This window comes from Argiope bruennichi, chromosome 6 (genome assembly GCF_947563725.1).
Source record: "Argiope bruennichi chromosome 6, qqArgBrue1.1, whole genome shotgun sequence".
Lineage (NCBI taxonomy): Eukaryota > Metazoa > Arthropoda > Arachnida > Araneae > Araneidae > Argiope > Argiope bruennichi.
This window is the reverse complement of record NC_079156.1, coordinates 43,779,414-43,802,197: the sequence shown is the minus strand read 5'-3', so window position 1 is coordinate 43,802,197 and position 22,784 is coordinate 43,779,414. Positions and strand designations below refer to the sequence as shown.

The 22,784-nt window shown below is 25.6% G+C and overlaps 2 protein-coding genes across 4 annotated transcripts in view; one reads left to right on the top strand and one right to left on the bottom strand.

The window, feature by feature from the left end:
* LOC129971591 (C2 domain-containing protein 5-like) overlaps window positions 1-6,532 on the top strand; it is a 36,147-nt gene extending 29,615 nt beyond the window's left edge. For 2 of the 3 annotated variants that reach the window (XM_056085503.1, XM_056085502.1), the window contains exons 26-31: window positions 1,100-1,187; window positions 1,403-1,468; window positions 1,555-1,607; window positions 2,996-3,121; window positions 4,008-4,154; window positions 5,096-6,532. In XM_056085503.1, the coding sequence (XP_055941478.1) occupies window positions 1,100-1,187; window positions 1,403-1,468; window positions 1,555-1,607; window positions 2,996-3,121; window positions 4,008-4,154; window positions 5,096-5,221 (606 nt within the window). In that variant the 3' untranslated portion in view covers window positions 5,222-6,532. The remainder of the gene's footprint in view (window positions 1-1,099; window positions 1,188-1,402; window positions 1,469-1,554; window positions 1,608-2,995; window positions 3,122-4,007; window positions 4,155-5,095) is intronic. The other variant, XM_056085504.1, reaches the window with a different exon arrangement.
* Window positions 6,533-7,110: 578 nt separating this feature from the next.
* LOC129972979 (putative RNA polymerase II subunit B1 CTD phosphatase RPAP2) lies at window positions 7,111-21,023 on the bottom strand. Its single transcript, XM_056087313.1, has 11 exons — window positions 20,828-21,023; window positions 20,334-20,436; window positions 19,360-19,458; window positions 15,569-15,631; window positions 14,534-14,664; window positions 12,290-12,466; window positions 10,007-10,700; window positions 8,724-8,863; window positions 8,484-8,564; window positions 7,591-7,659; window positions 7,111-7,356 (listed from the first exon to the last, which is right to left on the bottom strand). The coding sequence occupies exons 1-11, from the start codon at window positions 20,887-20,889 to the stop codon at window positions 7,182-7,184; spliced, it is 1,794 nt and encodes a 597-aa protein (XP_055943288.1). The 5' UTR covers window positions 20,890-21,023; the 3' UTR covers window positions 7,111-7,181.
* Window positions 21,024-22,784: the final 1,761 nt, after the last annotated feature.

Genomic DNA, 22,784 nt, shown 5'->3' with positions numbered 1-22,784 from the left:
ACAACACAGCTTTAATATCTCACAATATGGCTGAATTGTAGACATGAATTATATTTAAATAATTCATTTAAAATTAAATTTAATTAATATTTCCTGGTTGCTAAGTGCAATCTCTACTTACTCAGAAAGTTGAATGTTAGTTTGTGTGTATTGATGCTCTACAGTTTAGATTGTTAGAGTTACTAAACTTGGAACACATATAAGTCAATCTTGGAGATAGAAATGTGCACTTCTTTGGGGCGATTTTTTAAAAAAAATTAATTAGAATTGATTAAAAATTAAGTAAAAGTTTGGAGTTTTTTTGCAATAACTTCAGAAAATATTAATGCAAAAATAATTTTTACATCTTAATATTAAAAAAAAATTATCTTTTCAATGATAGCAAATTTTTGATGTATAAATCAATTAAAATATTTTAAGTATATTTTTCTATAAGAATTCCAAACAAATATTACATCTATCATGGATAATAATAAAACTTAAGATTTCTAGAAGAACACCAAAGTTATTGATAAAAGTTACTATTAAATTTGGAGATATTTTTCGTTTTTTTTTTCCTCCAATGTGAATTATCTTGTCCTTAATACAAATCATTATTGGCAAAGGCGAATTCAGGAAAGTAAATAAAATATTTTGTTAATTCTAGAAAAAAATCTGAAAAAATATTTAAATTTACATTAAAAATACTATTAATATTATATTATACTATAGTTATAATATTAAGTATTATATATTATAACTATTAGCATTATTAGAAAAATTCCAATTTTTATATTGTTTTATTAGTTAGAAATTATATTGCTAAAAGGCTTGAAGTAGTAAAATATGTTAATTGATTTTTAAAAGCCTTCTAATATAGCAGTATATTTAACAAAATTTGTAGCCATTGAGACTTGCATAAAATACTCTTTTTAAACTTTTAACGACCATTAAGCCTGGTGAACCAGCTTATCATAAAATAGGATAAAAATATATGCATACAACATATTTTAGTGAGCAATTATTAATGTGATAACCTGAAAATGTATAACTAAAAGTTGATTTGTTTAGAAGAAATGAAATCTTGCATATGTGAATTTGAAATATATATATTTGTCAGGTTACAGTTCTTGGAATAGCTGTTGGGCTCGGGGAATCTAATTTGCCATCATCCTCTAATATTTCAGGATGCAAACAAAAGAAAAATAGTAAGTTTGTGATTTTTTTTTTTTTGTTAAATATTTCCAAGATCCACAATTTCAGACAAGATCCTAACTAGTTATTTTTCTTTATAAATTGGGTTACTAAAACTATTATTTTAATTTTAAAATTTGAATGCAAATAAATATATTTTTTTAAAGTTGAAGGGGAATATTTATATAGCAGTTACACTAAAATATAATTAGTTTGCAAATCCTTTCAGGCACTGATTCCGAGTTAATGTTTCATATGGATGATGATAAGACTTCTGAATTATCATGCTCATCAGGTATTTCATCAGATTGCTTTAGTTTCTAAAAAAAAATAGATATTTTGAAAAATTCAAACAGTAATTATTTATTTCCAATTTTATAGGTCGAACTAGAAGATTGTCTCTTCAGTCTAATGATAGAAGTTACTGTTACCATGTAAGTAATAATTTGTATATTATCAAATCACTCTTTATTTAATAGATAATTTTTAGATAATTATCCTTATTTACAAGAAACAGATGAATAATTTGTTTTTCAGAAAAGTATGCAGGCTGAGGTTTTCTTGTACTGAAAAAGCTCCTCCTCTAATTATTTTTTAGATGCTGTCTTTGCTAATCTAAAAAAAATAGATTTTCTTACATAATTTAATAAAGGCTGTCTAACAGTAATTGTGCCCAAAAAGCTGTAGGATGTGTTTTAAAGGTAACAAATTCTCCATTTGAGATGACAGAAGTATTGCAAGTTCTGTTATTATTCTGTCTTGCATTGTAAAGACTGATACAGATGAGTCAAAGAAATTTTTTCATCTGTAAATATAACATTTCAAGGACACCATCTATTTAGAAAAACCTATAGTTTATTTTAAGAATGACCAGGATGATTCTAAAATATCTGGCGCAAATTTTATAGAATGTGTGTAATAAAATCGGATAGCAGAATGTATTGTCATAAATCATTATTCCTGTCTTAGATTTGGAACAGTATGCATTATCACAAGAGCAGAGCTTACTGACATGCATTTTAAGCATGGACAATTTTTTTGGTTGATGATGAACAAATTCTCAAATAAATGACTGTGGATTATCAAAACAATGATGCATATTCATTAAGTAGTTGAAACTGAGTCCTTCGCTATTTGAAATGCGATGTGGGTTATGAACAATATTGTAAAGCTTGTTTGGGAACTACTAACTACCTCAGATATAGGAATGAAAGTCATTACTGCTTTCCTGGTAGATATAATAATGGTACCAGGTTGCTACCTCAATTATGGATCATATCTCTGTGTAAGGGGTGAATGCCAAAACTGTCATAATGGGATTCTTGAGTATTCATCACAGTACTTGTTTTAATTTTCATGAGAACTTGATAATTCAGATTTTTCCATGACATAATTTGATTAGAATTCTTTCGAAGCTTTACAATATTAATTACACATAAGGATAAATTGCTAAAGAATGTTTCAAGATCTTTTTCTAAATAATGACAATTATATATTTTTTCTGGAGACACATCATGAGCATACCATCAATTCTAATTAAAGTCTAATGGCCAAATTTTTAATTACTGAAGCAAATATGTGTGAAATACTGGATATCTTTACTAGATTATGCCAATCCATGTATTAATCTTATATTACTGCTACAATAAATTGAACCTTTATGTCATCTGAATTTATTTGTGGTTCATGTTTTCTATACACCATTTACCTATAAATCTGCAACAGATATTCTAAATTATTATACTCAGTTTTTGAAATATTTGTTGAATTATTATATTATATGCCTAAGTTAAGTGATCAAAATATTATTTGTATTCAACAGTTGTCTTTAGGTGAACACAATGGAGTTGACATAACTCCACTCAGCTACATTCCTGGAAAGAAAATTGAGCAGTACCTTGGGGATTTAGATTTCTTTTTTATACGAGAGAGTAGCAGTATTAGAGAAGTAAGACCATATGTCATAAATATGTATTGGATGTAAGAAATTCTTTTAATGATATTGATTTCTGTTTCCCCCTCCCCCCATTAGATTAATTGGACAGAAGTCCATTGGCATGCCATTGATACAGAGTATCTAACAATTTAATTTGCTGATTTTTATCTTGTAAAATCTTTTTAACTGTGCTAAAGCTTTAATTAGCCAGTGATTGCTTTTGTAATTTTTGCAAATATTCATACCAAGAAAGTCAATGAGAAAATTCTAAATTATCCATGTAATATAGAATTATTGTTAAAATACATAGCTGTTTTTTGTATCATAATGGTACATTGGATTTAATTCTTAAATCACTCTATGAAGTCTTATATTAAAGAATACTATAAGTTGATTATTAGATAGGCATTTCCATTGGTTCTGCTTTTGTTTATATTACTTAATTCTTTATGTACATGTAGACATACATGACTCATGGCATCTTCAAAATTTCTTTTACATATTGTTATTTATTACTTAGTAAATAATCATCAACTAAATTGATGTATATTAGTATGATGAAAATATTTTATGAGCATACTCTAATTTTGGATAAGTTGTATTATTTTTGATTTGAAAAATTAAATGCTTATAATTTTTTCTTTAATGTCTAAAGACCTTGCAATCCTCAAGCAGAGTCTCGTGAAAATAAAAGAATCCTTTTACTCTTTAAGAGAAAAGTCCTTCAAAAGTGTTTAGTTTGCTTTTAATCTGCACATTCTGCTTGAAGCAACATTAAGAAACAAAGCAGTAATTTCAATCCATATAGCTTTTTACCCAAAGACTAGATTTATTAGTGTATCTTGGAACATGAAATTCTTAAATATTAACAAAAATAAAAAATTTTCTTTCCTTTCAGAGTGGTGGTTTAAATGGATTTATACAAAGCTTTGTCGCTGAAACACTGGCTATAGTGAGGGCTCATGTTTCTGCTCTTGGAGGTAATGCCATGGTTGGTTTTCATATGACCCAATGTATTTTACTGCACAACCCACACAAAAATCAGGTAAGTGTTATATCTCAAATCAGTACTGGAAATTCAAAATAATATGGCCTTAGAATAATTTTTATTTAATTTTTTTTTTCTGCTATAAAAAAAAATCATCCCAACCATAATATTTACCTCAAAATAACAAATAGAATGTATAAGTGCAATTACATATGACAAATATTTCTAAAGCAGTAATGAAATATATTAAAAACACAAATTAAAACTTTAACTGTGGCATTATTAATTGTGAAATTAATGCAAAGAAATGGATAGACAGCAACTTAGATGAGATGCAGGTATCCCTTCTTCATGATGCATTGAGAGAGAAAAATTATTTTTCATTTCGAGCTATTGGAAGTTGTGGGAAATTATGATTTCTGAAGCAACATGCTTTAATAGTCATCAGCTATTATATTAAATGATCATTATTTAACTGTTTAAGGTAGATCACGAATACAGAAAAAGTCATTTTTCACAATAAGACATGAGATTACAAGCACAAATAACACCTTCTGCAGGAAGGGCTTTGTCAATGAATTGAATAAAAGAAAAAGGTACACCAGATAAATTGTATAATACTGATTCAATAGAATATAATATATTAAACATAAAATAGATATTCAAAACTCGTCATCTAAAGCTATAAGTATTTAAAAAGATTTTTTATTGATACTGCATCTTACTTATCATGTAATCTTTTTTTTTTTTTTTTACTTCACTGATTGACAACCGAGCCCACTGCATTGTAAAAAAGGACTCATTTCTTAAAGTTAATAATATAGACATACAGAATATCTGTCAATGCTATTGCATATTTCCGTATTAACATGGTGTGATGTTAATTGTTGCTATCAAAAAATTTAATTTTATAGATATTTTTGTAAATAAACCTAAATAATATTATAAGTCTTTGTACACAAAAATACTGAACTAAATAGAAATTACGTATATTCTAGGGCCAGTGCTTAGTAAATGTTGCTGGTGATGCTGTTTTTGTTCAAGTGCCTCCAGCAGCACAGTCTGTTGATACAGAAGAAGGAAAAGTTGCACATTTTGAAGTACAAGATTCATATGGACCATGAAATAATCTTTGTGTTCATCTCTATGAAACAAATAATACACACATTTTCTCCCTTCTAATCATTATTTATATGTACAATTTTCTCCAAAAATGGAACTATGGAAACAGTTTAAAGGCCTTGCTAGATATATTAAGCTTACAGAAAAAGATTAAAATATGTAAATAATGTATATATGTTAGGTTTAGAATAATTCAAATTGTGATATTAGTATTTTTATTCAATTTTTTTAAATGAATAATTTTACTTATCAAATGCAAGTCTTTAAAGCATTTTATGAAAACATGTGTATCATTTTTAATTACAACTACTTCATTCAGAATATAAATTAAAGATTATTTTAAAAAATACGTCAATGTTTTTTTATGATTTTGTTAGCAAGATACTTTAAAAAATAAGATATTTACTAACCCAAACATTAGATCAATAACCTGTTTATGATTATTTATATTAACTTTTAGAAGTTTTTAATTGATTAGAACAAACGTATGTCAATCTTATCAGAGATTAAAGAATTCTAGGAATCGAAATCTCCATAAATGTATGTAAAATACTTTTAAAAAATATGCAGCTATGTTTGTGTGCCTGATCATTAAATCAATGAACACATAAATGTTTATAATCAAATCTAAATGTGTTGTGAAAGAAATTTTTACTAGTATTATTTTGTTTGCATTTATTTCATTTTTAAAACTATTTATTATGAGCTTAAATGCTAAATCTTTTTTTTTTTATATCAACTATAGCTATTTCATTAAAGTAAATTCTTTATTTTCTATCCAGAAAGATATCAGGGCATTTCTTTTCACTCTTATATTAATTTTAATAATAATAAAATTAGATTTTACACATACTGATATCAACTCAGATTTCATAAAATTGTATATAATGTATATTTTTTAGTACATTTTGTCTTAATAGAGCAATTTCTTCCACTACTTATCAAGGTTATTTTATTATACAAGAAATAGAGAGAGCGAAAGGTAATATTTCTCTCTATATTAATGAAGAAAATGACATATGTTAAATAACATTTAGTTTATGAGTATGAAACATGGATGCTTGTTAATGTTCTGGATCATATTCTTGACAGTTTATGTCAAGAATATGAAACTAATTAAGTATATACATTTTAACTGTAAATAGATGGTATAAAATATATTCATATAGTAAATTCAATCAATGATGATATTTTTAAAACTATTCATATATAGAATAAAGTTTCTAAACTTATACTGAATAAAAAGCCTTTAAATCTAGTCATTATTTTTAAATAGTATTAGTATCACGACTTTCCACCGTATTTACTATTTTTTTTTTATCTTACTTAAAAATCAGTAAATATCTCATAATACAATAAATTGGTGATATATATTTGTTATCAAATTTTATGGCTATTATTTAATAAAAAATTTGTTCATTTTTCAAATTACAAATGTGGAAATATTTAATAAATTACTTAAAATCTTGAAGCATTGTTATGTTATTTCTTATAGAAACCATGATATTGGGAATTGTTTGTATATATGTCCTATCTCAGAATGGGAAAAGGGGAGAATATTTCATAATTTGCCACACCTTTTTGCAAATGACTTATCAGCTGTATCCAAGCTGGAGTAGACATATAACTTGACAATTGAAGTAGAACAAAAATGGCATGCATGATTTATTAACAAGATGTGGCATTAGAAATAGTGCACTATTCTGTAAGAATTTATGATGTAATTAAATTATAATAGATATGAAATACATACTTTTAATTATTTGTCAATTAGCATACTCATTCTTTCGGTTTGAATATTAAATTAATGCTCTGTTCTACTACTCTCAATGAAACTTCCTCAAGAATGAAAGTGAATTAGTTTCATAAATTGCTACCGTACACTCAAAAATTATGCGCTGACTGTTTATTTTACATAATTATTACAGATGTAATGGATAATAATAATGTTTTGAAATATATTCAAACTTCATAGGATCCTTGTATTCTTTCGACTTGTTCTGGGCTGATAAGATCTGATGCAAGGTTTTCTATTTCCGAGACAGATATATTTAGCTGTTTTGTAACAGATTCACACAATTTTGAAAAGTTGAAATTTTCCTGTTGTTCAAGGTCTTGGAGTGTAGTTCTAGATAATCTGCAATATTAAATAGGACAAAAAAAATCATATATAAGCATTAATTGCTAAATAAAACATTTCAATCACTAAGTCTTTCATAGACTGAAATTTTGATAATTACAAAAGCGAAATTAACAAATTTTGGTTGCTGTATTGTTAAGATTACAAATTATAATGTTTAAAAAAAACTGTCTCTTCTGTGGTAACATTTGATTTTTTCTTAAGGATGGAAAAGTAGTAAATTCTACTTACATCCTAAAGAGAACTAATGCGATACACTTCCATTCTTTGGTTTTATAATACACAGTTGATGGAGTAAGACTGCAGAAAGAAAATAAATACTGGATTATTGAATTTATTTTTTACAACGTTTCAAGTGGACACACACAACAAAAAATGCAAGATTTTGAAGGTAAAAATATGGTAAGCATAGTGACATTAACATTATTTAATAAAATCTATTTTTAGAGAATTTTTTAACGCAATAATACAATTTATCCATAAATGATTATTTAATGCATTTCATTAAGTGTTTTATCTATAAGGTTGATTAATTAATCTGAGTTAAATTGTTTAAAACAATGTAAAAATTCTAAAAGGAAATTCAAAAAAATATTTCAACCATAAACTTTATGCTTATACTACCATACAGAGTATTGTGATAATCATATATTCCAGTTTCTTAAAGGATGGAAAAACAACAATTCATTATTGAAGAAAGGAACAAATAAATCTTTCATATTTTTTTCAGGATTCCTTAATTCATATAATAATTTCAAACACTTCTGGAAAAATATAGTTCAATATTAATAAATCAAAAAAGTTTGCTGTATCTAATATAACTTTTTTTTTTTTACTATATACTCACAGTAACATAAACATATACATTATTCTCAGTTATTTAAATCTATCTCAGGTAAAGAACTTAAAATTTATCTGACATAAGTTTTCAGAAAATAATCACCTTTTCAACCACAAATATATATTATAAAGAAAGTAAATGATCAATATATTTCCTGTTAAGAACAGATAAATAAATTCTGAATAGTATAAAAGAAATTTTAAATTCAAAATTCTAAAAACTAATATAGATAGCATTCTCTAGCTTACTAGAAATGATAATAATTATCTTTTGAAAACATTACCTAAATGTTTCTGCAATTCTCATGACACCATCTCTTATGTCACGATAATGTAATCCAATGATAGGTAACATATCAAAGTACCTAAATAATGACATAAAAGATAAAATATTTAAAATTGAGGATTTATTATAAAATTAGACAGCTACAACTTAAAAATCTAGTTTATAAAAGTAGATCTTGAAGTTTTTAAATAAAAGTTTTTTTCAGGAATATGTAACCATCAAAAACCAAAATACTTACACTGTCTTTAACCTGGAAATTACTAATTGTTTTCTGAGAGCATTCTGTGATACAGAATCAATTAATGGAAATGCAGGCTCTGGCAATGGATCATTGCTTTCTGAAGATGCACCACAGTTATTTGCTGAACTTTCAAAATCCTAGTTAAAAAAAAAAAAAAATTACAGATAAAAATTAATAGGCAGTTACAACTTTGCAAATTAGATGATGAAATTTCTGAATAGGTATTTAATCATTACCCCCCCCCCAGAAAAAAAAAAACTTTTTACTTTAAAGAAGTTGTTTTTCAAACCAAAAAAATCAAGCATAAATCAAATCGAATGATTCAACAAAATTTTAAAAAACAACAATAAAAATATTTCTACTTATATCTTTTATAGACACATTAGGCTTATTCAAATGACTTATTTCAATTTTTTTTTTTAAATTTCTTCATGGAATTAACAAGGAAAAAAAGAAAAAAATTCAAAATTACAGCAATTTCTAAAAATAATTAAAACATCAAATATTTGATAGAAATTACTTTTAGCTTTGCAAAAAAAAAAAAAAAAAATTATAAAAAGGTGAGTGGAAAAGATGGGTGTCAACTTCACCTCAAAACCTATGTTTTAACTTTCTGTACCCTCAATTATTTTAATTTTACCCCTTTCAAGATAGAAAAACTAAACCTTTTAAAGCAAAAAGGATAGAGTTTTTAGCATTTAATCACATCTGTGATACCTTAAAAATGTTTTATCCTTGAATGTTTCTTAAAAAAAAAATGTATTTAAACTTGAATAAGCCTTTTGAAATGAACGTGAAAAAAGTAAAAAGCCAGTTCTGATGAAGTACAAATATCTTTTTGATAACATTAAACAAATTTCATTTTCCAATATCTGAATGCAAATGAAACTAAATATTACAAGTTTAACAATAAATAATATTGAATAAAATACTATTGAATATTATATACAGAAAACAATCTTTTTTATGCATTAGGAATACTTCATAAATATTAATCGTTATTAAAAAAACCCCACTAATCACCATATTTGTTGAAAAAAAGCAAGCACCTATTAAAACTGTTTTAATAGAATTTTTGTTATTAAAATTATATGAAAGTTAATGCTTATTGCAAGTTCAGGGAAAAAATGTATAATTTTGTTACTTTCATGATAATATCTTAAAGGGTGACTGATCTTGAAATCCAGGAACTTCATCACAATGCATGCTTTTTTTGCAAGTTTCTTATTAGTATGAATTTTGTTAAACAAAATTATTATTAAAGAAATATGAATACTAGCCTTGATCATATCTTCAAAAGCTTTAGGTATCTTTTTTTCTTCCTTTTCAATCTGTTCTTTAAATGACACTGTTTTTTTCTTTCCTTTTGATTTTCTTTTTGGTCGTGGTTTTGGTGCAGATTTTATTTCAGGAATACTTTTAATACATAAGACTTCAGGATCAGTTTCTTTGCTTTTTGATGAATAAACATCTAATATATCTTCTTCATCTGAATTACTAATATCATCATCATCTTTGAGACTATCAATTTTTAGACAAAGTTCAATATATTCTTTTTTAATTAATGACAATTTACTAGAACTTGGTGCCTCCTCAGAAGAAACCAAAGTCTGTAATAACTTATCTGCTTTAATAGAATAAACCTTCTTTTCTCCAAGAAGATATTTCATGGTATCTTCTGTAAACCAATTTTGGAACACATTATTAACTAATTCCATAGATACTTTAATAGAAGGAGATTCTGGAGAGCTGACAGGTTTTATGGGAGAGATAACAACAGTTTTCTTAGTTTTCTCAGGGATAGGCATGTGTTTGTTTGACAGAACAGCAAGATTGACATAGTCAGGAAACAGGTTTTTTGTACGATCATCTTCAAAATCCTCATCCTCATCTTCTTCACTAGATTCTGAAAATAAATTATTCTCATCTTTAGCAGATTTTTCTTGTTTCATGGAGCCAAAAACAAATGGTTTTCTGAAAAGAATATACACAGTTTATAATTAGAAAATAACCATAAAAATTGATATAATGATAATAATAAATATTTTACCATTAAACATGCTAGTGTTATTTAAACAATTTTCAACCCTTTGACTTAAATATCTCCCCTCAAGCACCATGCAAGATGGTGCCTCATTTTGATGCTTTTATTTATTTATTTATTTTTTAAATTTTGATTGTTAAGAATACCTACAGAGGAGTAAAACGATGTAGACAAATTTTTCGGGGGAAATTAGCTAAAAACTGTTATATATATTTATTTTCTGGAGCAATAAAAAAGTTCTTATATTAGATGAATAATTATACTTTGAGTTACTTTTCTGAAAGTAAAAGATTAAAATCACAAAACTTAAAGTATTTTACACTGCATTCAACATATTAATACACACATAGATAGTAAAATGTTACATCGCGTTATGTTGTGCTCACATAGCTTTCTGATTATAGCTCGTTCCCCCCCCCCCCATAAAAGAAACTGTCTTTTAGCGTTAAGTTAAATTAAGTTTTGCAATTTGATTTATTGTTAATTAAGCATCTCATTCTTAAAACAAAAATGCTAAAATGTCTACTAAAGGATGAGTGTTTAATTAATAATATTTAGATATTACACAACATGTACCAGTCATTATTTAAATTTTTAAAAAAATTAAATTAATTCATTCTAGAAGCATACAAATACAATAATTTCATACTATATTTATATATATGTTATAATAATACAATTTCATATTTCATTTTTTGTGAGGCATTAAAAAATTGAATAATATTGCCTTATTACTGTTCCTTCTTAAACAGTAGGCCAAGCCTACTGATATCAATCTAATTTCAGATCAGTATAAAATTATCTTAGACTGATCATTTGCTGGCAATCTCTCATTGCTATAAAAGATCCTTAAAAATAGAATATAATATTAATTATTTTTCACAACCTTTATACAAATTCCAAATCCTCTTGATATCAATACAATTTTATATGATCCTAGGTAAATAAATTTTTCTGATCTCCTCGCACTTCTACAAAAGATTATTAATAGTAGATGGTATTATTACTTTTCATTGAGTTGGTTTTACGAATTGCCTGATATATGAAAATATTATTATTATCCAAATAATATGTTCAGAGTCATAGCAGCCTGGTAGTAAGGTTTATTAGGCTTCAAAGGTGGAGGATTCCAGATTCAGAAATTTGATTTCACCAGTACTGCTGTGTGACTGGGTCTGGTGCTAGTAAAATTCATTGGGGCAAACATCTTCTCATTGGTGTGGTGCAGAAGTTTGTAGAAAGGGTGCTAACTTGGATGTTATCCTCCTTATCTGATCATGGTTCAAAATTACAAGGTCACTCCTAAGTGTTGCTTTGCACTAATATAACTAAATAAATCAAATAATATATTAACAACTTGTTCCCCATATGTATTCTCTTTTACTATATCTGAATAAAATAGTAAATATTTAAACCAATGGCATCATTTTAATTGCAATGTGGAGGTTAATAAAAAATTAAATATATTTGATATCACAAGTGAAATTTAATAATTTTATTCAATATCATCAGTACTTACTCATACACCTTCTCAGTAATTTTTAATTCTGCAAGCTGCTGTTCCCAACCCTTCACTTCGTTTTGCAGAATGTTTGATAAATGATTATTATTATCAAATATTTCTGGAGGTACAGCATTTTCAACTTCATCCTTGCTTAATGAACGACGGAATACCACTTCATCTCCTGCACTACCCCTAATATGGAAAAGGAAGGAAGGGACAATTAATAATTGATTAAACAAATATTTATGAATTAATAATTTCACATTGAGAGAGATCTTATTGAAAATAAATAAATAAATAAGCAGGAATAAATACATGCAAAAAAAATCTACTGCTAATTGCAAATAGATTATTCTTCACTTATATTTGATTCCACTTTTCAATTTAGTTTCACCGCAAGAAATGGAACTAAAGCTCTTGATAACATATTATGTTGATTCAAATATTCATCTTCTTCATAAGAGATGAATTTTATGTCACACATATAATTGTATAATTTAACTAGCAAAATTAACTAAAAGAATTAAACAAATTATGGAGCACATCTAATAGAATGTTAACTGAATTTATATTTTCTGATAAAAAAAAAAAAGTATTGAAGAATCACAAGCATAATCTGTCAAATTTTGGATATCTTATACAATGTCTTAAAGAATTTTGTTAACACCTTGCGGAAGATGATTGAAATAAAATATGAAAATAAAAATGAATGATTTTGAGAAAAAATATGAAAAACTAATAAACTAAATATAAAAAAAAATTAATAAACTAAAAACCATACTACTGAATATTTGCAGAAAGAACAAAAAGAATTTCAATTTCAATGTGGTAATGAAAATTATGGAAGAAAATACTTAAAAAAATTATTTATTAATTAATAAAAATTAATACACATAATTATTTTGACACTTGAATTTTAAAATTGAATAAAAATCATAATGTGACAGGATATTCTTGGAAAATAATGCAAAAAAAAAGCCTAATTTGCTATTAAATTGTTATTTTTTAATTAATGAAAATACACACGTAAATTTAAAGGAAAAAAAAAAAAAAAGAAAAAAAGATTGCCTCAGAAAGTACATTTTCTTCCTACAAAGTACACAACAAATTTGACAATTCTTAACCCAAATTAACTACTCTACAAATAGCTAATAAAAAGAGAAATATATTCTTGTTTATTAATATTAAAGCTACATTTAATTGATTATTAGTTTTTTAGAACTAATTCCTACCTTTTCATAAATATATAAGTGTTAGTTATTTAATTTATGAAATAGCTGTAATTATGCAAGTCTGTTTTTTATTAAAAAATCATAAATAAAAATTTGAACTGTTTATTTCAAATTTTAGAAATTTGACTTGAAATAAAGATGTTTTTAAGACAATTTTACTTGAAGAAAACAATAAAATAAATAACAGTTTTATTAAATAATAATTATTCAAAATTAATTTTAAAAAAAGAAGGCATGAAAGTAAAGATTTCTAACAACATTCAAAACAAACAAGTGCATTTTTTTACTGTATATGACAAATAATATTAAAATTTGATGTTGATTTATATTTAATTTATGTTTAAATAATGGTATAAATTATTTTCTCTTTATTCATAGCATATTTTTTAAAAAAAATAAGTAACTATTAAAATTTCAAGTTCTCAAGAATAATACAAATTATGTTAATCACTTAAGAACATTGTTATAGAGGAATGCAGAAGCAAAATAAATTTGGAAATTTAATATCAATAGATAAAAAAGATGTCCAATGCACTATACTGGAAAAAAAACCATTCATTCAATTTTGAATAATTCTATATGACTAGAATAGAATAGATGCTGAAATTCATTTATCGATTACTATGATGTATGCTATATTGCATAAAATTGTGCACTCAATTTTAAGTAATATTCTGCATGATTAGAACAGAATGGTGCAAAAATTCATGTCTGCTAATAATAAGTATAAATGTGTGCGTCTATAGACTAGGTAATCTAACATATAGCTACTAAATTTAGTATTATATATATATATGAGAGCAGAAATGTGCATCTCAGAGCAATTTTTTTTTTGAAATTATCAAAATGTAAATTAAATTTTTATTAATTTTGGTGATTTCTATGATAATTTCTGGAAATATTACTGTATAAAAGTAAATTTTCTACTGTTGCAAAATTAAAAAAACAAACAAACAAATCCTGACCTTAAATATTAATTTCAATATTATGAGACAATTCAATATTATATAGCAATTTTAAACTTTACTTGTTATCAGAATCACACAACAACTGAAATTTCTTTAATTCTGTTTCAGTTTTCCTCATATATAATGGCAAATCGGCCAACTGAGCTTTAATGAAATTTGAAGCCTTAAAGCATTCATTGCAACAGAAACACTACAAAAGAAAAACAAAATGTAAGAGATATGTCAAAAGTGCAATTTTCTAAATAGAAATAGTTTTTATACCTCATTAACTGATATTTAAAAATGATTCATATCTTAAATGAATATATTTACAAACATTTACTGTACTTTTTAGAAAATCACACACATGAAAAAAAAATGACAACTGCAATCAAATTGGCATTTTAACAAATTTAGAAGAGTAATTCATATCAAAAAGTACAACAAATTAGAAACCAATTTGTATAAATTTATCATTAAATTAAAAAAAACAACAACACAATTAAGTTCATATTTAAACAGTACAAAAATATTAAAAAATGCCATATTTATCATTAAAGATTCAAAACATTTTGAATCGGCTATTATAAAGGATAATGAACATAACATAATTTGAGCATAATTCTAGAGTAATTTTCTGTTAATTAAACTGCATGGCAACCAAAATACTTGACGATGACTTTATGTAATATAATTTGCCGTTTTTTCACAAAATGTATACTGCAAGATTAGCAATATCAAATTATTAATTTTAGGTATTAAAACACCACCAAGTGTGTAAAGATGGCTAATAAAGCAATAAAATAAATTGTGTCTGATTAAAGTATATAAGTGAAATTTCTGGAAATTTGTTTCAACATCACTTAATCAACATTTTCAAAAATTAGAAATATATATATATTTAATTTCATAAAATTTTTCAAGCTATAAGAAAAAAGATTCCTTTAAGGTAATGTCTCAGAATGAATATTAATAAGGCCACTTCAAATAGAAATCGAAACGGATAATTTCTAAAATTGTATATTTATTATTTAAAAAAATATGCAATATTGTATAAATATTGCTAATTTTATTTAATAATATCCATAAAACTAATAGTTTTATAAATTATTTACCTTTCTCTCTGTTATGTCATACACTTTGTTTGTAATGGTAGATATGTGATATTGCTTCTTAATCTAAAGAGTAAAATAACAGTATAAAGTTGGTCAAATATACATAAAAATTATACAAAATTTGATTGGATATAAATGACAAGAAAAAAATAGCATTTAAGAAATTTAGTGTTTCATAAATAGACTGAAATTGATTTTAAAAAAATCAGAAAGATTAGCTAGAAAATATCCTTGCATAAACTTTTGGAATATGAAAAGGAATTAAAATTCAGAATGGAAAATTATCAGAAAAATTTTAAAAAAAGTAAAGTACAAGTGGTAAATAGAGTATCTTTAATTCAATAATGTATTTCAATTTAATTATAAAAAATAAAATTCATTTGACAGACTGTATTAAAACTTAGATAAATGTCTCATATTTACAATTTTTATTTTTTTAAATCTTGGGTCAGTGTGATAAGCATCTTTTAATTTTTCTCTTTTTAAGAGAAAATTAGACTGAAGATAAAACTATAAAGTGTGGATGTATACATCATGTTATAGAAAGAAAAGATATAAAATATATTATAATTTGATATTTTTAGAAAAATAGAAATTTTATTGTTATTATTGAATTAACATGTACATGTACTTGTGCATTCACACACACAAAAAAAAATCTACTAACCAAACAAACATTTCACATCTGCTCATTTCACTTATTATATGACAGATGTGAAATGAATTTAAATATATAAAAAGTGCACAAATTACTTAGAGATATCAATTTTAAAGTATGCATCTATTTTAAATTTAATTTAGGCCAGATAATTTTTATGCCTCAATTACTGGTAACTTGAGTGGAGTTTTTGCCAACAAATGCCACTTTTCTTAATGCTTAGATGCCAAAATAAAGTAACATTTAAAAAATCACATGTTTGGTAGTATAAGACTACTATTCTTTAGTTGTAATCAATTTTATACCAATCCAATTACTGTTATTAGTTTTTACGGTTTGAAGAGCTATATAAGTCTCAGAAAAATTATATAAAAGTAAAAAAAGTTTAAAAAACACCAGGTACAATAAAAATTTTCTTGTTACAATGAAACCAATAATAAAAAAAGCAATAAAGTAAAGTCTTATAGAAATAAATTTTAGGTTAAATCTTAGTTTAGTGTGTCTCTTGCCTCGCCCATTATGTCTACAATGCCAAATCACCAATCAAGATGGCAGATCAGATAAACAATTCTGCAAAATGTTACAGTTACCCATTTTCTGCATTAAAATTATGATCTTTACTGATAAAGACTTCTTATATTATTTTATAAAGAACACTTCCTATATAAAACAACACTGATCCGTGTTGTTTTATATAAGAAGTCTTCTTTTCGAACCTTAATGTGTCACTATTGCTGATTATCCTTATAATTCCAAAATAATAATAAAAAAAAACTTTTGCAAACTGACTGTGCTGGTCTGTTATTTAGAAAATAAATTTTCAGAATGAAATGTTTTGACATCTGAAAAGACGCATTAAGTAGAATTTCTTATTAAAAACAAACAAACATTCTACAGCTTTGTTGGCAGTGGGAGCTGGAAACAAGAAGCCTCGACATCACATTGAACATTAAGAGCCTAAGGATAATAGGAACAGTAAAACGTCATAAGAAAAAAAAAAAAAAAAAGAATGTTGTTTCCTAGTAGCTTTGCTGATGTTTTTCATAAGAAATTTTAAGGAATTAATGCACTTACTTGATTCAATTAATTGCTCATCTTGAGAGAGAATGCTTTGGTTATTCCCTTGGAGAAACAGCAAACTTTTTCAAGAATACAGACATTATTTTTCCTTTGGCATACATATTCTACCATGCAACCATCGAATTCTCTGGCTACATGGCTTGTTCAATTGCACTCCAAGTTCCCATGATGGAATTTGTATGAATTTCTGTACTAAGGTTTTTAAATGTCAGAATATGGTTGACCGTCAAATGCTTATAACCATCATGAGGGAGGCAGTTATAAGATAACCAGCAGTCGGTAATTATAGTGGTACTCAGAAGAATTCTTCTTTTAATAATTTTGTGTAACACATCAGCATTCCTTTCATTCACCACTTCTAAAAAACAGTCATTTGAATACCTTATTAAGCCTTCAAACATATATTGACCTTCTACTTACTTCACTCTACTCTATTTTCTCTTTCCAAACTTACTACCATTAATTTCAATTACCTTTTCCATTCCATCAATTTTCCCATCAAATGTAAAACAAGCATCCTCACATATAACCTCGCATCTTCATATTATAACTTACTGTCACATTATAATTATCACATAAAGGACAACCACAAACATGTTCAATACTTCTTTCTTGGATCACACCAGCATAATCTTGTTTACACAATTTTGCAAAAATAATCCAATCAGTTCTGTTCACATTCAAAATCTGCAAAAATTCAGCCAATCAGTCATCGTTTATTTTACAACATTCACATAATTAATAATACTCTTATGTCCCATTTGGTTTAGCCAGAGATAATAGAATATATAACATAAAATTACACCCAAATACAAACGACTTCTATCAAGCCATGTGCCCTTCCTTACAGATCTTTTAATGTCATGTGGATTCTCTCCTTTCTTTCAGTAATATCAGACTTTTCCATTGATTCTTTCTTTTAAACCAATCAGCTTCATATTATCACTACACACTGGATAAATGCACTTGAAAGCAATCAAACAAAATTTCAATCCATACAAAATTTCAAACCCCTTTCCCAACTTCATTGTCATGTATATGGGGGGTGTGAAATAATATTTAAAAATCTGGTTTAAAACTTCCTAATTTTTATCTTAGTTTAGCTTATGCTAATTTCATTCTAAAATGTTCTCTTATTTCTTGATCCAATTCCCACTTTTTATTTAATTAATTCTACACATGCTTTATAAAACGGCTCATCTCAGCATTTTTTCATGTTCCGATTGAAGAGATAAAAATGCCTAATGCTTACAACATTCTTTTTGCTAAAAATACATGTGTCCAGGACATCCCTATTGGGATCTCATAGTAAAATCACTGAAAGGGAAAATTTCGGCCAATTTTGTCCTTGCAATGCAATGTAAATGGACAACAGTTTTATCGTCACTTCTTGTACATGGAATGCCTCCCATAGTGAAATAAATCGAAATTAAAATTTCAAAAGCTTATTTCATCTATTCAGCCATACAACGGCTAAAATATGTTTACTTATACAACTTACATTAATCGTGCAAACAATTTCGAAAAGTTAATGCTGATAATTTTAATTCAATTCTTTAAATCAGTAAATAAGTGATTATTTTTCACTTTAAGTTCCAATAAAATTTGTAAACAGGCAATTTTAATTAAAACACATTTAATAAAAACTGCAAAAAATAAATATCTTTTGTTTGCCTTCAATTAAAAATAACATTACAATGTTTTATTGGTCATAAAAATTTATAATTATAATACACAATTTAATTAAACTCTTTAATTGATATTTATTTGTTGATTATTTTAAATTTAACATCTTTCATAAAATATAGCAGTTTATGTACAATTCAACAAGCATAAAAATTAATAAACAAATTAGCATTAAGATTGCTAGAAGATCACTTCCTTGGGTTACCATATAGGTGATAAAATTGGAGGCATACTAAACTAGGATTCAACCAGATTTCCTAATTTGAAATAATAATACAATAATGCATAATTTATATATATATATTATTTATGTTAATACTATTAAAAATTAATTTTTATCATGCAATTATTATGCATTATAACTTACTGTCACAATAGGATTATCACATAAAGGATAACCACAAACATGTTCAATACTTCTTTCTTGGATCACATCTGTATAATCTTGTTTGCACAATTTTGAACACTAAAAATTATAAATAAATGACATATATTAAAGAAATATTTAGATATTATATTATTGAATAAATTATTTCTAACCAAATATATTTATTTATATTCTAATAGATTTCCATTAAAAAGTATATACTTAAAAGTAATTATATATTTTCTGATTTTTTTTCTTCGTTAAAATATAATATGTGAGAAAATGACAAAAATGTAATTTAACCATTGAATTTACAATGAATATATATGTATATTACAACCACTGTGAACAATCAGCTATTATTAATACTAACTGGTTTTCTTCATTATTAATAATGACTGGTTAGTATTAATAATAATCGATTATTCATATTGACCATAACACGCACATACACACATATATATATACCTAACTGGCAAGAGAAACTATGATTTTTTTTAAATAAATGCATTTACTATAAATACAATTTCAAATGAAATTAATAAAAAATACTGGGAAAAAAAGGATGAGTTAAAATTTTTTTTAAAAACATGAAAAACTACAAATTTATTCTAGAAAATATCATTTACAACTAACTTATTATATAATCAATTTAAAAATATAATCAATATTCAATTGCAATTAGTTCTTATTAGAACCGTTCAATAATAGTCAATTTTTAGCTAGTTAAATTCAGCATTAGATAAGCATATTTCCAAAAGACATTCACAAATACATATTTTTACATTTAACATAGCATGCTTTATAACATGCTTAAAAATAATTTATTAATTAACTTCATCAATAAACTTAATACCTAATAGCCTATTTGTTATAGATTATAAAAGAATTGAAAATTATTATGATAAAATATTATGTTAAGAGGTTAAAAAAACATCCAAAATTATTAATATTATTCCAGATTTTGAACTCACATTTTCTAAAAACCAGCTTTTTGATACATTTTCTTCAAGCATTAGCTCAACAGTCTGTAGAACATCTCGTTTTATTTTCATTACTTTTTCCTTCATTGACAATCTGAAAAAGTTAGAAAAATCCCCAATTTACATCAGTAACACGTTCATCCTATTAGAGAATTTAATTTTTAGAATGAATGGCAGCAGATTCATACATAAATTATTATGGAGCTTGAAATTATTATACTAACATTTTGATAAAAATTCATTCTACAGAATTTTTTTTTTTGCACACACACACACACACAAATAAATAAATAAATAAATAAAGTCCGTGAAAATATGAAATGCTTGGAAAAATTAAGAAGACATAACATGCATATAACAAAAAGTAATGAAAAGCCAAAAATGAAAATTAATAAATTTATAGCAACATATTAATTTTCTGCACATTTGATAAAAACTAGAGCTTTCAAATTTTTTTAGAATATGAAACACATATTTATTCTTACAAATTCTTGTCTTTTTCAGTCTGTTTCTCAGTTTTCGCTTTTAGTTGCTTTTTTGGAGGCATGATGTATTTTATTAATAAACTATATGAATTTTTATATGATTTGTTGATCTTTCAACTTTTACAGCTAACAATTATATTATGTATAAATTAAATTAAAATACCCCACTTTGCACAACACAGTTCCGTTTTGTTTATTTGCATTGCATTTAATCAATTCAATTCAGTTCTGTATACAGTTCATTTCAGTTCCGGCAATTCAATTAAGTTCCGACCGAATATCAATTTTTTTACTTCTTATTTATTTTTCTTTATTTAATTTTTGAGTTATTTTCCATAGAACAATCCATGATCTACAGTAAACAGTTTGGATTCAGTTCCTTAAAAAAGCATATAGGACATTATGCCTGAAATCTCACCTTTTAGGATAAGTCCTTCTTCCTTCTCTCCTACATTTAAAGATTTGACAACCAAGAATAACATAGCAGAATAGGTATATTCTCTGCTATGGAAATATCAGAATCAAAGAAAGAAAAAATATTTTTCAATCGCGGTAGAATAAAATAATTTTTACAGTGGTTAAATGCTTGGATTGCGTATATTAAGACATGATTGTAGGAAGTGGAATGATATATTAAAAAAGATCTAGCAGTCTAATGTTCACAAATGTACAAGAAATCTTCAAAATTGTAACTACCTATGTTTTTATTGTTATGGAGGTTCTAAGAATAAACTCTTTTAAATAGTCCATAAAAGAAATAATAATTAATTCCAAGGGTATAAAATCAGGTAATCGCTGTGGCCATTTCATCGGATCTCCACGTTTAAACCATCTTTTTCTATACTCCTTTTCCAAAGATTCCATGGATGTAAGAACATTACTTCCTATTAAAAAAAATTAGGTATAACTCGTTATTTTCTTGTAATCTGGTTTCATTTTAACTCATATGTAATATCATTCTTTTAAGAATTTGTAAGTTTTAATGTGATAATCTTCGAATCTTCAACATTTCATTGCGATTCAAAATTATAAAATAAATTTTTTTCAGAATTTTGAAATTATTTTAATTTTTCTTTCATACATGCTAATCTGATATCTTCATGAATAGTACTGACATCAATTTTGGCTAATATAACTTATTTCTTATTTTATAAAGTTTTTTTTTTAATTTTAGCAAATGGTCGAAGAGATAATCAAATCATGAGAAGCTGTAATTAGGATGTAGGAGTTTTTCTCAGCTCCTATTATATGAACAATTGTTACTATATGGAAAATTGTTCGTATACAGTCAATTACTGTCTATAAAACAAATGCTTTTTTATATGGTAGTCAGTTCCGCTGATGCCATCTAAAACAGTGAGGATATTTTTTATCCTTTTACACTAGTAGTCAGAGTCCACATCATGCATAGATACGCTTGAAACATGTCAGAAGTTAACATAGAGAAAACAGTTCTTATTAGATTTATACCATTGGTCAAACTTGTGAAAGTATTTAGAGAAAAATGCATCTTAAAAGTTCAAAGACTCATGGGACCTAGTATTTTAAGAATAATACTATGAAATTTTATATTTTATACATGTTTATTGAATAAAAATTAAAGTTATACTGTTAAAATGTAAAAATTGCCGGATACATGAGTATGATCGGTTAAGATCTCAAAAAGGAATCTGCTTGAAGAAGCAGGATGAGCTTAGTTATTCATGTAGTCTTGAGCATTAAAAATAATTCTTTCGCTTCAAGTCAACAAATTTCGGTTAAATTATATTTTTCAGTACAGCTAATTCACAGAAGCAATGGATTATGAAATTGTCAATTCTTGCAGATAATTATAGTACATTAGTTATTAATTTTACTGTTTTTCATATTTATTAAACAATTTAAATATTAGCTATAATTAAAATACTTTGTATTTGTTCTTTTCTATTTCAAATAATTCACAATAAATGCGAATTAC

Excerpts from the sequence above, each read along its gene's own strand:
- LOC129972979 (XM_056087313.1), bottom strand. The coding sequence starts at position 20,889 with ATGCCTCCAAAAAAGCAACTAAAAGCGAAAACTGAGAAACAGACTGAA. Across the intron at positions 10,701-12,289 it reads ATTACTGAGAAGGTGTATGA|AAAACCATTTGTTTTTGGCT; the intron begins GTAAGTACTGAT and ends TATTCTTTTCAG. Across the intron at positions 8,864-10,006 it reads CTTTTGAAGATATGATCAAG|GATTTTGAAAGTTCAGCAAA; the intron begins GCTAGTATTCAT and ends TTTTTTAACTAG.